Source organism: Ambystoma mexicanum, chromosome 2p (assembly GCF_040938575.1).
Source record: "Ambystoma mexicanum isolate Mex_15411 chromosome 2p, UKY_AmexF1_1, whole genome shotgun sequence".
Taxonomy (NCBI): domain Eukaryota; kingdom Metazoa; phylum Chordata; class Amphibia; order Caudata; family Ambystomatidae; genus Ambystoma; species Ambystoma mexicanum.
In genome coordinates, this window is record NC_090923.1 from 1,025,972,732 (window position 1) to 1,025,986,163 (window position 13,432).

The following is a 13,432-nucleotide window of genomic DNA, read 5'->3' on the forward strand; positions in this document are numbered from 1 at the left end:
GAGGAACCTCCTGTGCTTTTGATGTATCGGCACATGGAAGTAAGCGCCCTGAAACTCTATGGACACCAGCCACTCCCGTAACTCGAGAGCGTGGAGAATCTCTCACAACGTCACCAGCCAGAATTTGTCTTTCCTCAGGAACTTGTTCAAGGCCTTGAGGTCCAAGATGGGACGGAGACCTTCTCCCTTCTTGGGTATCAGGAAATACCGGGAATACCACCCGACCCACTCTGCTCAGGCTGTACCTCTTCCACAGCACCCTTCAACAACAGGGCTCACAGTTCTGCCTGGAGCCCCTGTTCCAGCTGGCAAGGAGGTGTTGGGGGTCTTCTCTGAGGTTTTAAGAAGGGCAGACAATAACCCCACAGTACGAGCTCCCGGGCCCAGGCGCTGTATGTAATCTCTTGCCACTGGGTCCAATGCTCGGACAGCTGTCCTCCAACCTGTGAGGTGGGAGGGGAAAATCAAAGCGGCTTTGAAGACGGAGCCACCAAGCCACTTCTACCGCCATCTGCTGGCCTACAAAGGCCCCCCTGCCACTTCCAGAGCATGAGAAACACCTCTGCCCCTTCCTGCTGTAGGCGACATAGCACCTGTAGCCTCTGCCCGTAGAAGCGAAGCTGAAGCAGGCTTGGCCGGCTGTTGCATAGCTAGGCCTAGCGGCTTTGGGCAATCTTGGACTCCTTGAATTTCCCCAAGGAGTTATCGGCCTCTGGACGGAAGAGGTTCTCCCCATTAAAGGGCATGTCCAACAACATACTCTGGACATTAGGGGAAAACCCTGAGGAGCGCAGATCAGTCAGTCAACACACTTTTATTCGACATATTAAATCTTCACGTCAATACATAAAACTCATTGATCCATAAACATTAATAAAACATATCAGGTAAATTCATTACAGTTAGCAAATCTACCGTTTGAATGTGCAAAATAAACAAACTTGACAATGCAATTCATCATATTATCATGAACCAGCCTTGGTAGACACTATGGAGGAGAACGTTGCTCGTAGCCTCTACAAATTTCAATGACCTCTTTTTGCATTATGGAAGCAGGTTGATTAGCTGCCTTTTTTAGCATCCGGGATCTATGAGTGAATCTAGCAACAGCAAAAACTACATGCTGCAAAGTGCTCGGTCTTAAAAATATCACTGCTGATCTGGTATCTCTAATTCCAGCTTCTCTCAATACAAGCTTCAAGTACATTTGCCGCAAATATTTTGTTTTCTCACATAGCAGCATGAAATGCGTCATGGTTTCTATCCCCCCCCCCACAACATACATTTATCTGAGCTTGACTCTTTCCATTTAACCGTAAGGCTTGCCAATTGGAGGGCCCCCAGTCTCACTTACATATTGAGAGATTTCTCATATGGGGGTGAAAGATATTGGTATAGTTTCCTGCATGGGATCAAAAGCTCAAGGTAAGCCGGACCCAATTTTAAGCCCCTCGCGCTGGCCTACAGCTTGTCCCTTGCTTTTCGGCCGCACGTAGCTTTGCTTTTTCCTTATGCAAGGCAGTTGGTTTGGGGGTTTTCCCATAGATTACCTCCTCCTATTTCCTGGAGAGTGTTTTTTACGTGACAAACCCAGTCTAAGGACTTCCCTCCATCCATGGACATCACATGACTCGGGGCATCTCAGTATTTCACCAGGCCCTCTTGGTTCAACACTCTTAGCCAAAAAAGGGCAGGGCTAATGGACACAAGAGAAGCCACTGGAGTTACCTCTAACTCTAGAAGTATCAATGCAGAGGGAGTGCTCTTGGAGAGTAGGACCAAATTCTTGCAGGAATTTGGACTCGCTGGTAGATAGTTTTTCTAGGTTTCCATGCTCCCCTAATTTCGCCCTGTATAGGGCAGCTGGAACTGCCTGCTTTCCATACAAGTCTAGCGCTTGTGAAATTGTGCCACGTCCATGACTAGCATGAAATGCCACAATCAATCCTCCAGATGTATCTAGGGTGGTGGCAGAACGCTTCACTTTGGCACCCCACCCCTTTGACTCTTGGAAACAAACCCCTAGATAGTCCTTAGGACCATGGCCGAACCCATCGACTGACCAACACAGTCTGCCACGTCCAGGCCCGTTTGCAAGGACTGCCTGGCCACCTCCTTCCCGGCATCCACCAGCTGCATGAACCCATCCCGCAATTTCCCTTCAGGGACATAACTGGGCTGATGCTCAATTGCCTTCAATAGTCCAAATAAATATTTCGCAAAGCCACAAGAGACATTAGTAGCGTTTAAGGCCATGTCCCCGGAGGAGAAAATCGCCTTTGCAAGGGCTTTTCCTTTCTTGCCCTCCTTGTTAGTTGGCAAATTGGATGTAGATGAAGACGTGCTGGGTCATACCGTGGCTGCCTGAAAAACCAAACCCTCTGGTGTGAGGAGAGAAAAAAAAAGTGTCTCCTCTTGCCGGCCTATACTTGTTTGCAAGGTTGGCGTTAACCGGGGAATGGAGCAAGGCCGTTGCCACAAGGAGGCGACTGGGTCGGCTATAGCCCGGTTGAGTGGGATATTCCTCTCTATGGTGGGACCCTCATCAAGAATGTCCGTGAGCTCATAGCCCTGGACAGGAACAGCAGGGGTATTCAGCCACAATGTGTCAATTATCCTTTGCAGAAGAGTCCTGAACTTTGCATGAGTATAGCCATATGGGTGTAACTTGACATCTGGAGATGTATCCAGCCCACTGGCATCATGCAGTTCCTCTGCCAAAGCAATGAAGTCTGCCTGGTTAGCGAAATAGTCTCCCCCGCCAGTCCCTGAATAAATGGGGGCGATGTCATCCTTGTCTCCCTAGTAAGCACCGAAAATGGGTGCAATCGACCCGAAGAAATCTGATCTAGACAATGGTACGAAAAGTCTGATCGCTGATGGTCGGCATCGAGGGGGCTTGTTGTTTGATGTCAAGGGAACGGCTATCGGCACCAACAGAGTTCTGGCCGCCGGTGGCACATTGAGAATAATTGGGGCCTGAGGCCCGCAGCAAGGTCCGGGCATCGGACGCCGGCCCGCCTTGTTCGGCACTGAATGTCCAATAAATCAATAATGTCACCCCTAATGCCAATGGCGTCGGTATCAGTGCTATCCCGGTGGGCCAGAATCACCGGGTCCAACTGGAGTCTGCTGTTTCAGGGGCTCGCCATCACCCACAGCTGCCTTCTCAAACATGGCCAACATCTGGGACTTAGAGTCGTCCCGATTCCTGCCCGGATACCGGCCCGCCAACAACTTAATGCGTTCCGACTATGACTTGGTGACACCTCTGAGCGCTGCGCCTCTCAGCAGCTGCACGGCTCCACCGGTTGCGGACTGGTGCCACTGTGGCCATCTCCTTTATCTCCCGCCAAGCTGCTCCTCCTCCTCTGGCGGGCTTCAGCTCCTCCGCCTCGGCGCCCGTGCTCCCGTGGCCTCTGTGCTGAGCGGCTCCACTAGTGATGGTCTGTTGCCTCGGAGCCTTCGGTGCCGGCTGCTCCTACACCCACCTAGCTGCTCTGCCCCTGACTGGCTGCAGCTCCTCCACCTCAACGCCTGTGCTCCTGAACCAACGACGACTCCTGTTGCGGACGGCAGCTCCTCCGCTCGGCACCTGTTTCTTCCACCGAGCGCGGGCCAGCTTCATCTCCTTGGGGCGCATCTGCTTCCTCCTGCCAGATTTTTCAGTGACCGTCGGGCAGGTCCACCTCTCACGGACTGAGACCTACGATCCCAGCTGCTTCAGCAACCGCCGTCCGGCTCCACCTTCAGGGGCCGAGACCTGCGAGCCCAGTGCTCCTTAACCCATCGTGCGGCCCCTCCTGTGACAGGCTGCAGCTCCCCTCTGGGGACCGCTCTCCTTTGACTCCACCAATATTGGGCCGCAGCTTCGGTGTCATTCCAGCAGCTGTCCTTGTTTTCCTCCCTGTCACTGACCACTGTGCATCCGCTTCCACTCCTGCTCCTTCTCACTACTTATTCCTTCTGCTGCAGGCTTCAGTGATCTCCCCCCCTCAACAACTGTGGGCTTTGAGCTCACCTACCACCTCTACTGGCTTAGCCCCCATCCCCTCCCTCCTCACCAGTGTTTCTCCTCTTCTGCCCAATAGTACTACTACTTTTCAGTGTCTGCCCCCTTCCTATTCCCTCTCCCTTCCCCCTTCTCCTCCCCCACCCACTGCTCTACTTCACTTACATACTCCCTCTAACTGCCCCTCGTTCCTGACTCATTCTATTCACTCTCCCCGTTATGCTTCCTTCTCTCTCTCAACACCGATACTCTCCCTCCCCCTCCCCTCTTTCCCCCTCACATTACTCTACATTCTTCTAATGGCTATCTCCTCTCTCCATCTTCCCCTCTCCTACCACACCCTCTCTATCCCTCTCCCCAATACCTCTTCTCATCACCGCAACCTTATCTATCCTCCTCTCACTAACACCTCTAATGCTTTTGATGTCGCCCTTTGGAACACCAGATCGATCTGTAACAAAACCTCTGCTGTCCTTGACCTTTTCCTTCGCCTTAACCTACAATTTCTCTGCATTACTGAAACGCGGATCCCGCCTCACAATAGCTCTGTTCCTGCCTCCCTCACCTCCTCCTCCTCCTCTTCTTCCTTTGAACATGTTTCCTGCTCCAATGGCCGTGGTGGTGGTCTTGGCCTCCTCTTTCGTCCACACTTCACCTCTTCTCGATCCCCTTCTCCTCTACCCCCTTTCCCTTCCTTTGAATTTATGTTCAAAATCTTTAATTCTCCTCATGCTATCTCTTTCCCTATCATCTAACACCCCCCTGGGGCAGTTTGCTCCTTCTATGAGGACATTGACCATCTCCTCAGTCTCATTTCCCCCAGTCCCACTCCACTTCTTGTTCTTGGTGACTTTAACCTCCACCTCTCTTCTAAGCCTCCCTCTTCTCTCTTCTCCATCCTCAACTCCTAGCTCCTCTCTCCCCTCCCCTCCTACCCACCAATATGGCTCTACTATTGATCTCATCTTTACTTCCTCCTTCTCTGCCTCCCCTATCTCCTCCCTTCCCACCTACCCATCTGATCACTCCCTACTTTCTTTTTCCCTCTCCCCTCCCTCCCCCTCTTCTCCTCCCCCTCAATCATCTACCTCAATCCTCTACCTCTTTTCTCTGGCGTGACCTACGCTGATTTAACCCCTCCCGATTTCTAGAATCCCTCTCCTCTTCCCTCCCCCCTCTCCCAATTCTCCTCTACCTCCGCCTCTGATACCTCCTCCATCTCATCTTCCTCCCTCTCTACTACTCTTGATCTTCTCTACCCCCTCTCACCATTTCGCCTCTCTCACAAACCTGCTCAACCCTGGCTTTCTCCTCATCTCTCCTCTATGCACCGCCTCCTTAGGCGCCTTGAACATCAGGGGCTCAAACACCCATCCCCCTCCAAACAATCTGCTTATTTCTCCTATCATACCCTCTACGACTCATGCCTCAATTCTGCTAAACGCACCTACTACTCTGACCTTCTCCAGTCACATTCCTCTCACCCTCGCCGCATCTTTCAAACTTTAGCCCGTCTTCTCTCTCCTTCTACTCCTGATCCCTCCACTACCTCTTCTCTCACTGCTACTGATCTTGCCACCTCCTTTTCTAGCAAAGTCCTCAATCTCCGTCAAACTATCATCTCCTCCCCCTCATACTCTCCTCCCTCTCCTCCTCCTTCCCCCACTACCTTCGCTATGTCCTCGTTTGCTCCAGTCATGCATTCTGATGTCACTCTACTCCTATCCAACACTCATCCTACTGCTTCCCCCTCTGACCCTGTCCCATCTTCCCTCATCCCTAAAATCTACCCCCTCCTCATTCCCTACCTCACCTCTTTCTTCAACATCTGCCTCTCAACTTCCACCTTTCCTTCTCCTTTTAAACACGCTATCATCCCTATTCTCAAAAAAACCTTCTGCCTATCCCCATCTTGCCTCCAACTATCGCCCCATCTTTCTACTACCCTTCCTTTTTAAACTTCTTGAGTGTATTGTCTATTCTCAACTCTCTTCCTTCATCTCCAACCACTCACTCCTTCCCTCCACCCAATCCAGCTTCCGCACACTGCACTCCACTGAAACTTCCCTCACCTCTGTTCTCAACTCTCTCCTCTCTGCATGCTACGCAAAGCACTCCTCCATCCTTATTCTCCTTGACCTTTCTGCTGCTTTTGATACTGTTGACCATCCTCTTCTCCTCACCTCCCTCTCATCATTTGGCTTCAAGGACAACGTTCTTAACTGGCTCTCCTCTTATCTTTCTAACCGCACCTTTTCTGTCTCCTGGGGTGGCTCCTCCTCCCCTTTTCCTCTCAACTACGGAGTTATCCAAGGCTCTGTCCTTGGCCCTTTTCTTTTCTCACTCTACACCTCATTCTTAGCTCCTCTTTTGGCATCTCGCATCACTTCTATGCTGATGACACCCAGCTCTTCCTCTCCTTCTCCTCCTTCTCTCCTGACATTCATGAAAAAACTCTCTTCTTGCCTTTCTGCTATTAAATCCTGGATGTCCTCACACTTCCTTACTCTGAATACTTATCAAACTGAACTCCTCTTCTTCCCTGCTATCACTGTTCCTCCTCCCTCCCCCCTTCATTTGCTTTCCCCCCCACACAGCTCTCCTTCTCTCCCCATTCCCGCAACCTTGGTCTCTATCTTGACCCTCTCCCCTTTCTATCTCACCACATTTCTCTCACTGCTAAATCCTGTCGCTTTCACCTCTATAACATTCGTAAAATTCAACCCCTCCTTACCTTTCACGGCACTAAACTTTTAATGACTTCCCTCCTCTTCTCCAGACTCTTCTACTGTCCTCCCTTCCCTTCGGACTCCCCTCCTCTTATCTCTCCCCTCTTAAATCCATCTACCACTCTGCCATCCGCTCCCTATGCCTTCTCTCACCTCTTAACTCCATCTCCTCCTCTCTCACCTCACTAGGTAGGCTCTCTTTCCACTCCCAACTCAAGTTCAAGTTCCTCTGTCTTATTTTCAAATCCCTCTATGATCTTGCTCCCCCTTACCTCTCCTCCCTTCTTTCCTTCTACACACCTTCTCGTCCTCTCCGCTCTGCTAATCTTTTCCTACTCTCTCCTCCTCCACCCTGCGCCCCCTCCTGCTTCCGCTCCTTCCAACTCTTTGCTCCTTTCCACTGGAACCGCCTCCCCCTTCACATTCACTCTTCTCCCTCCAACCCTTCCTTTCGCTCTTCTCTAAAATCTTACCTCTTCCACTCACCTCCCTAACACCCCACCTTCCCTACCTCCTTCCTTCCCTTTTACCCTTACCTCTTACTCCTCCTCTTCTTTACCCTCTCCATCCCTCTGATCCCCTTCCTCCCTTCCCCCCGCCTGATTCTTGTCTCACCTTCTCTGCTCTTCTTCCCTCACATTTCTGCTCTTTCCCCCGTCCTTACCTCCTCTAACACCTACCACTCCCTTGCTCACCTCACCCCTCCCACACCCTCCTCTCCGCTGCAATATTGTAAGTTGTTCTTTATGCTGTTATCAGGTTGTGGTTCAATTGTCATTTTATGCTTGCTGTATACTTGTTCTTATGTAAAGCACTTTGGAGTAAAGGGCTATATAAATTCAATAAAATACAAATACACCTTTTCTTTTTGTGTGAGGATGAGTGACTCAGAGTGGGATCTCTTCTTCGCCTTGCACCGGTGCCTACTCTCATTCTTAGGTGTGGGGCCCTCTGTTTCGGCCTCCGAAGACTGAACTGTCGACCATAATGGTGACTTGGACAGTGGTCAGCCCAACACAAGCTGGGCTGCCCACTCCCGAAAAGATTTCGGGTTCATTTTGCCAGAGGATGCGCACCCCTCTGTGTCGTGACCCATGCCTAGGCACCACATGCAGATGTTATGCTGGTCGGTCAACAACATGCTGGAGCTGCAATCAGAGCAGCGCTTAAATCCCGAAATCCGAGGTGCGGACATGGCAGTTCGTGATGACAGAATTTGATGAAGATTTTGAATGAAAGCAGTGTGCTGAGTGTGTGGAAAAAAGGAACTGAGGTACGGGATGTAGTGACCCAGTATATATACGCCACCAGATGTCATGTCTGGAGACAACGATCGAGCACAGAGTCAAGGTGGATTGACGATCAAGTCTAAGTCCACTATGCCCCCTGTCGAACTTTTTTCCGGTGCATCTGAAGCTTGAAGGGGATATCTATCTGATTAGGAATCTGCGGGGGAAAGTCAATCCATTAAAAGGCCTTATTCTATTATTTAATAAAACATTTGGTATAATGACCTTACAGTGTCTGCGTCCTTTTTCTGGCCCGCCACAGTATTCTCTCACATGGAAAGCACTACTTAGGCTTAACAGTTGTGATTGGTTCTTTATAAGGTATGAAGGGTATTGATAGGATGGGATTATTAGCACAAATGATTACGAGAAAGCAGTGGCTAAGCTTGTGTCATTCCTCCAGCCTTTCCACTAATCAGCTGGGTGTAAGGTTCCGTTTAATCTCGTGGTTGGTTTGTTTGGGAGAAGGATTCACACAGCTCTGATGGGTTCTCTGTACTAGAGCTACGATATTTCCCTGTTCATCACTTGCTCAGTAGTCCTACACAGTCTCTGTGGTACGCCTGCCATAGTCTTCGTTGGATTACATGGCTATCTTTCAGCTCATCCATCTCGCTCCCTCTCTGCACCTATTTCCACACTGTCTACTTGCGTTAATCTGTCCTGTGATTGGCTGGACAGTAGCTCTTCTCAAGTAAATGTAGAGGGAGATACACTGCCATAAAATGTAGCCATTCTTCCAAATGAAAACAATATATGTATTGTTTCTTTCTTGGCCCACTCGCTTCAGCACAAATGATTCCTTGAAGAGGAAACCTCGACTGCCAGATTCAACATCTTAAGTATTGAAAGTGTATATGTTTGCCTTTAGAACCACTTGAGAATACTTCAGCTTTGTATGCAACGTCTATAAACAGTAGTGTAAAATTGCACCTTTTAATTGTTTATTTAAAAACAAGAAAATCGTCAACATCCCTGTCCTACTGAGGAGAGGTAGGCTGGTGGCCAAGAATGCTCAGATGTATTTAGGGTGTCTATTTAAGCATTACCTTTCGAGTTTGCCACCAGCAACTGCAGTGTTTACAATTTCTATATGACAATAGAGACTATCCTCTTACCATTTCAAGCATAGGCAATACAAAGCATTTCTTATTCAGATATAAAATATTATTCAGCAAAAGAAATAGTGTATAACATCACAAAGTATGGATCCTGTACAAATACAAAGGGAGGTTTCTGAAATCCTGCCAGGATGGATGCATGGAGGCTACGGTCAATGGTGGACACTTGAATCTAGAGGGCCAATTAAATTTACATACCTGTTGCTGCGGGTGACTGTTCAATCAGACCCACCTTCACCACCTGCAATACAATGGTAGTTGGAAACTTAGAATCTTGGTGAACTGAAGACAGCTAAATATATAAGAGTCAGTTGTGCAAGCTACTGAAGTGCGCTCAATTTGAAAACACATTAAACCAATCCATTTTAGCATGTGTATGGCTGCTCTGAAAAGGAGTCTATGTGTGACTTGTACGAATTTAAACCTAAAACCGAGGAGAGGAGCGAGATGCAGGTCACTTGTGTCTGGCTGTGCAATGATGTTTATAATGAACTGTGTATGTTCCACAAGGGTGTTAGCTTCTAGGACTGGTTTTCTGAATTAGTGGCAGGTGCTGAAGAAGAAGCAACATTTTAGATCCTAATTTACTGGAGGAAGAACGGTAGTGAGCCTTAAATGTAGACAGTCAGCAGCTTTGGTCTGTAATAGGAGAAGAACAAATTACTTACCTCTGGCAATGTTATTTCTGATGGATGTTCCTTCCACGGATACCTCATCTTAGATAGATCGTCCTGCAGCAGCAGTTTTCAGAAACATTTTGCCACCAGGGGGCACCATTCTGCATTTGCGTGAAGGCCCTGCAGTGCTCTTTCCCTCGTAACTGGCCGGGACGTCAATACATAGAGCCCACACCGCGTCCCATGACCTCAGTTACAAATTATTTCCCAGTGCACCGCCGCATAGAAAATGTATTGCCTACTACGGTTATAACCATTTTTTTTTAAAAAGACATTGACGGAGAGATGCTCAAGCAATAAGATCTTAACCATAGGGTAGGATTGGAGGGCAATGAGGAATCCATGGGAGGAACATCCATCAGAAAGGACATTACCAGAGGTAAGTAATTTGTTATTCTAAAAGATTGCGTCCTTCCACAGATTCCTCATCGTAGATGTGCGCCCCTAGCAGTACACTTTTAAAGGAGGAGGACAGAAAAAAAGCAAACGCCCTGGATTACTCATATTAAAACACTTTGTAAGACGGCCCTTCCAAAGTGGGTGTTCTGGCATGACAGAGTATCTAGACAATAGTGTTTGAAAATGTACGCAGTGATGACCATGTTGCTGCTTGACATATCTATAGTTGTAACTCCTCTTTGAAAAGCTGAAGAAGCAGCCACTCCTCTGCTGGAGTGGACCAGAAACCCCTCCAGAAGGAGAAATTAAGTTTGCTCTATGGGTTCTTCTCCGACAGATTCCTCCTATTGATAGAAATCCCATCCAGCATCAACTGCTCAGAAATGTTCAACTGTGTGGTAGTGTGGCTCGGCATCATCTCTCGACTCCCTCGTGTTCAGCCACTCCTCGGCTTGCCATAATTAAGGCATGATCTATGCCGCCTTACATCAATTCCCCACCTCACCTCCTCCGCTGCTCAGCCTTGGAGGAAAACCTCACACCAAATGGAAGAGGCTAGCAAAACCTTTATTGTAAACAAAACATTTTTTTTAGTGAGGAACAAAGCCACAGAAGAGGCAGCCCAAATTTTGTGACAAAGTAAATATCACACATCATCTTTTATTTTTACACCATCAAGCTCCATTTCTTCCTCTTTACATTCACAATCAAGAAGGTGGCAACAGGCAAGTCAATGAAACTTTGTGAGCAGCCAAGCAGGGTGGCCAAGCAGGGCGTGAGGAATCTGTGTGAAGAATCTATAGAAAGAAAATTACCAGTAAGTAATTTCTCCTGCAATGGATTGCATTCTCCCATCAATTGCTCATATTGAGAAACTCCCAAAGCAGTGCCCTCAATGGAGAGGGATGGAAGATAGGCTAAGACGCTCTGTAGCAGTACCCTACCAAAAGGGGCTTCAGTACCCTGAAACATGTCCAAGTTGTAATGTTTTGCGAACATATGCAACTATGATCACGTTGCCGATCAGCAGATGTCTCTCACCGGAACCCCTCTTTGGGGGGCTGAAAAAGCCACCATACATCTAGTCAAGTGAGCCCTTAGGCCTGAAGGTGCGTCTTTGCCTGCATTTTGGTAACATTCAGAAATGCACAGAACAATCCAACGGGAAATCCTCTGCTTCACAATAGCTCAACCCAGTCTTGAATGTGAAAAGGCAACCAACAAGTGATAAAGTTAGTCCAAGCTAGTGTGAGAAACCAGAGGGTATCCTCACACCTACTCTCCTTGTATCCTCTTCTCAGGGGGCCAGGGAAAGGCCATCGCTTTTGGATACTGATCCTGACCATGGGGGTGGAGATGCAAGGGAGGATCACCTTGGTGGAGGGTCATGGGGGATTGGGGAGAAGATATCCACTGGCGAGACATGCTACCCCCTTTTCCAACTGAGAACCAACATCACCCTCACACTGCCTTTGTAGGCTGTTGTGAACCCTCTCCCCTCATTTCCTCTTTCATTCCACTATAGTACTGGGACCAGGAAGAGGCAACTAGGAGTAATGCACACCAACAGATTATTTTATTTATTTATTTATTGTTTGCTTGTTTGGTGCTTGTAAAATAAGAAGGTACTGTTTCAAAGCGCCCATAGAGCAGGGAGGGAGGGTGGGAAATACATTACAACACAACATTCAGGAGCAGAGGTGGAAGAGGGAGAGGGACGAACCTACTATGTGTTGTGAGTATTCAGAACGTGCAAGTGCAGAAAGGAAGAGGGAAGAGGGGGGTAAGTGCTGGGGAGTCCGAGCTCATGGGTGAGCCATGGACGAAGTGCTAGGAATGTTGAGTGGTACACGGCCTGGGCCGCAGGAGGTTTAAGTGCGAGTCTCCAGAGCGGAGAGTGTGCAGATGCAAAGTGCTGTGGATAGACAGGAGCTGGGAAGAATTGGTGTGGGAGGTCAAGGCCCCGAAGATGCATAAGGGCCAAGGACACTGATTCAGCAACTGTCGGATTAGCAGATGAGAGAAGGAGTGAAGGAGGAGGAACAGAGGAAAGTCTTAAGGAGCTTCTGGAATTTGAGAAGAACCTGCTCAAGGCGCAGGCGGAGGCTATTCCAAAGTTGGGAGCCCACAGAGCAAAGTGAGCGACCCCCCGCCCTGTTTAGCAAAACGCTTTACACACAAAAGGTTGGTGCCAGAGGAGAAAAGTGGTCTAGAGGGAGAGTATTTAGTGAGATAAAGTTGAAGATAGTGCGGTCCCTGGACCCAGACAGTCTTGTGGATGATGCAGATGGATTTGAATATAATCCATGCAGCAACCGGGAGCCAGTGAATACTTTTTAGTGCAGGAGAGATGCGGTCCCTGGGCTTAAGGCCAAGGATAAGTCTTGCTGCCCTATTCTGATAAGCTCAAGGGATTGCAGAATGGAAGGAGCAGGCTGTTACAGTAGTGAAGTATATAAAGAACCAGGGCTTGAGTCACATTGAGCCTCTGAGGGAAAGTGAGAAAAGGTAGAATTCCTTTGAGAGGAAGAGCTGATAGTTGGACTTCTTGGCAATGTCCTGAGTGTGAGGGAGGAAGGAGAGAAAGGAGTCGAAGATGACTCCCAAGGTTTCTGGCTTCAGTTAAAGGTGCAGGGGAGAGCCCAAGGAGGAAGGCCAGAGTGAGGGGAAGGAGGAGGGAGCAGGGGTTCCAATGGGAAGGATCTCAGTTTTACAGATGTTGAAGCAGAGATCAATGAAGGCGCACCAGGACTGGATGGCAGATAGGAAATCAGGGATGATGGAGAGTGCAAGAGGGTCAGCAGGGAGTCTGAAGAAGAGCTGTGTGTTGTCTGTGTAACACTAAGTTGGAGGAGAAAGATGAGATGAGGGGTACAAGGAGAGCAAGGTAGATGTTAAAGAGCCAGGGGGAGAGTATAGAGCCCTAGGCGACACCACAGGTAGAGATGGAAATAAGAGAGGAGAAGGGGCCCAGCATGACTTGGGAAGAGCGGTTAGTGAGGAAAGAAGGCAGCCAATCCAGTGCTCGTTCCGGGATACCAAGTGTATCGTGGAGCCTTTGTATGAGGATGGAATGGTTAATCGTGTGAAATGCAGAGGAGACATCGAAAAGGATAAGGACAGCTGGGGAATTGGAGTCCAGAGATGCAACCAGGTCTTCAAAGGTGTTCAGAAGAGCAGTTTCCGTGCCTCTGGATGCTCGGAA

At 48.8% G+C, this 13,432-nt stretch overlaps 1 protein-coding gene across 5 annotated transcripts in view; it reads right to left on the reverse strand.

Moving 5' to 3' along the window:
* Nucleotides 1-13,432, reverse strand: part of PACS1 (phosphofurin acidic cluster sorting protein 1) — a 2,791,059-nt gene that overhangs the window by 608,063 nt on the left and 2,169,564 nt on the right. For all 5 annotated transcript variants that reach the window (XM_069644890.1, XM_069644889.1, XM_069644887.1 and 2 more), the window contains one exon: nt 9,350-9,392. In XM_069644890.1, coding sequence (XP_069500991.1) covers nt 9,350-9,392 — 43 coding nt within the window. The remainder of the gene's footprint in view (nt 1-9,349; nt 9,393-13,432) is intronic.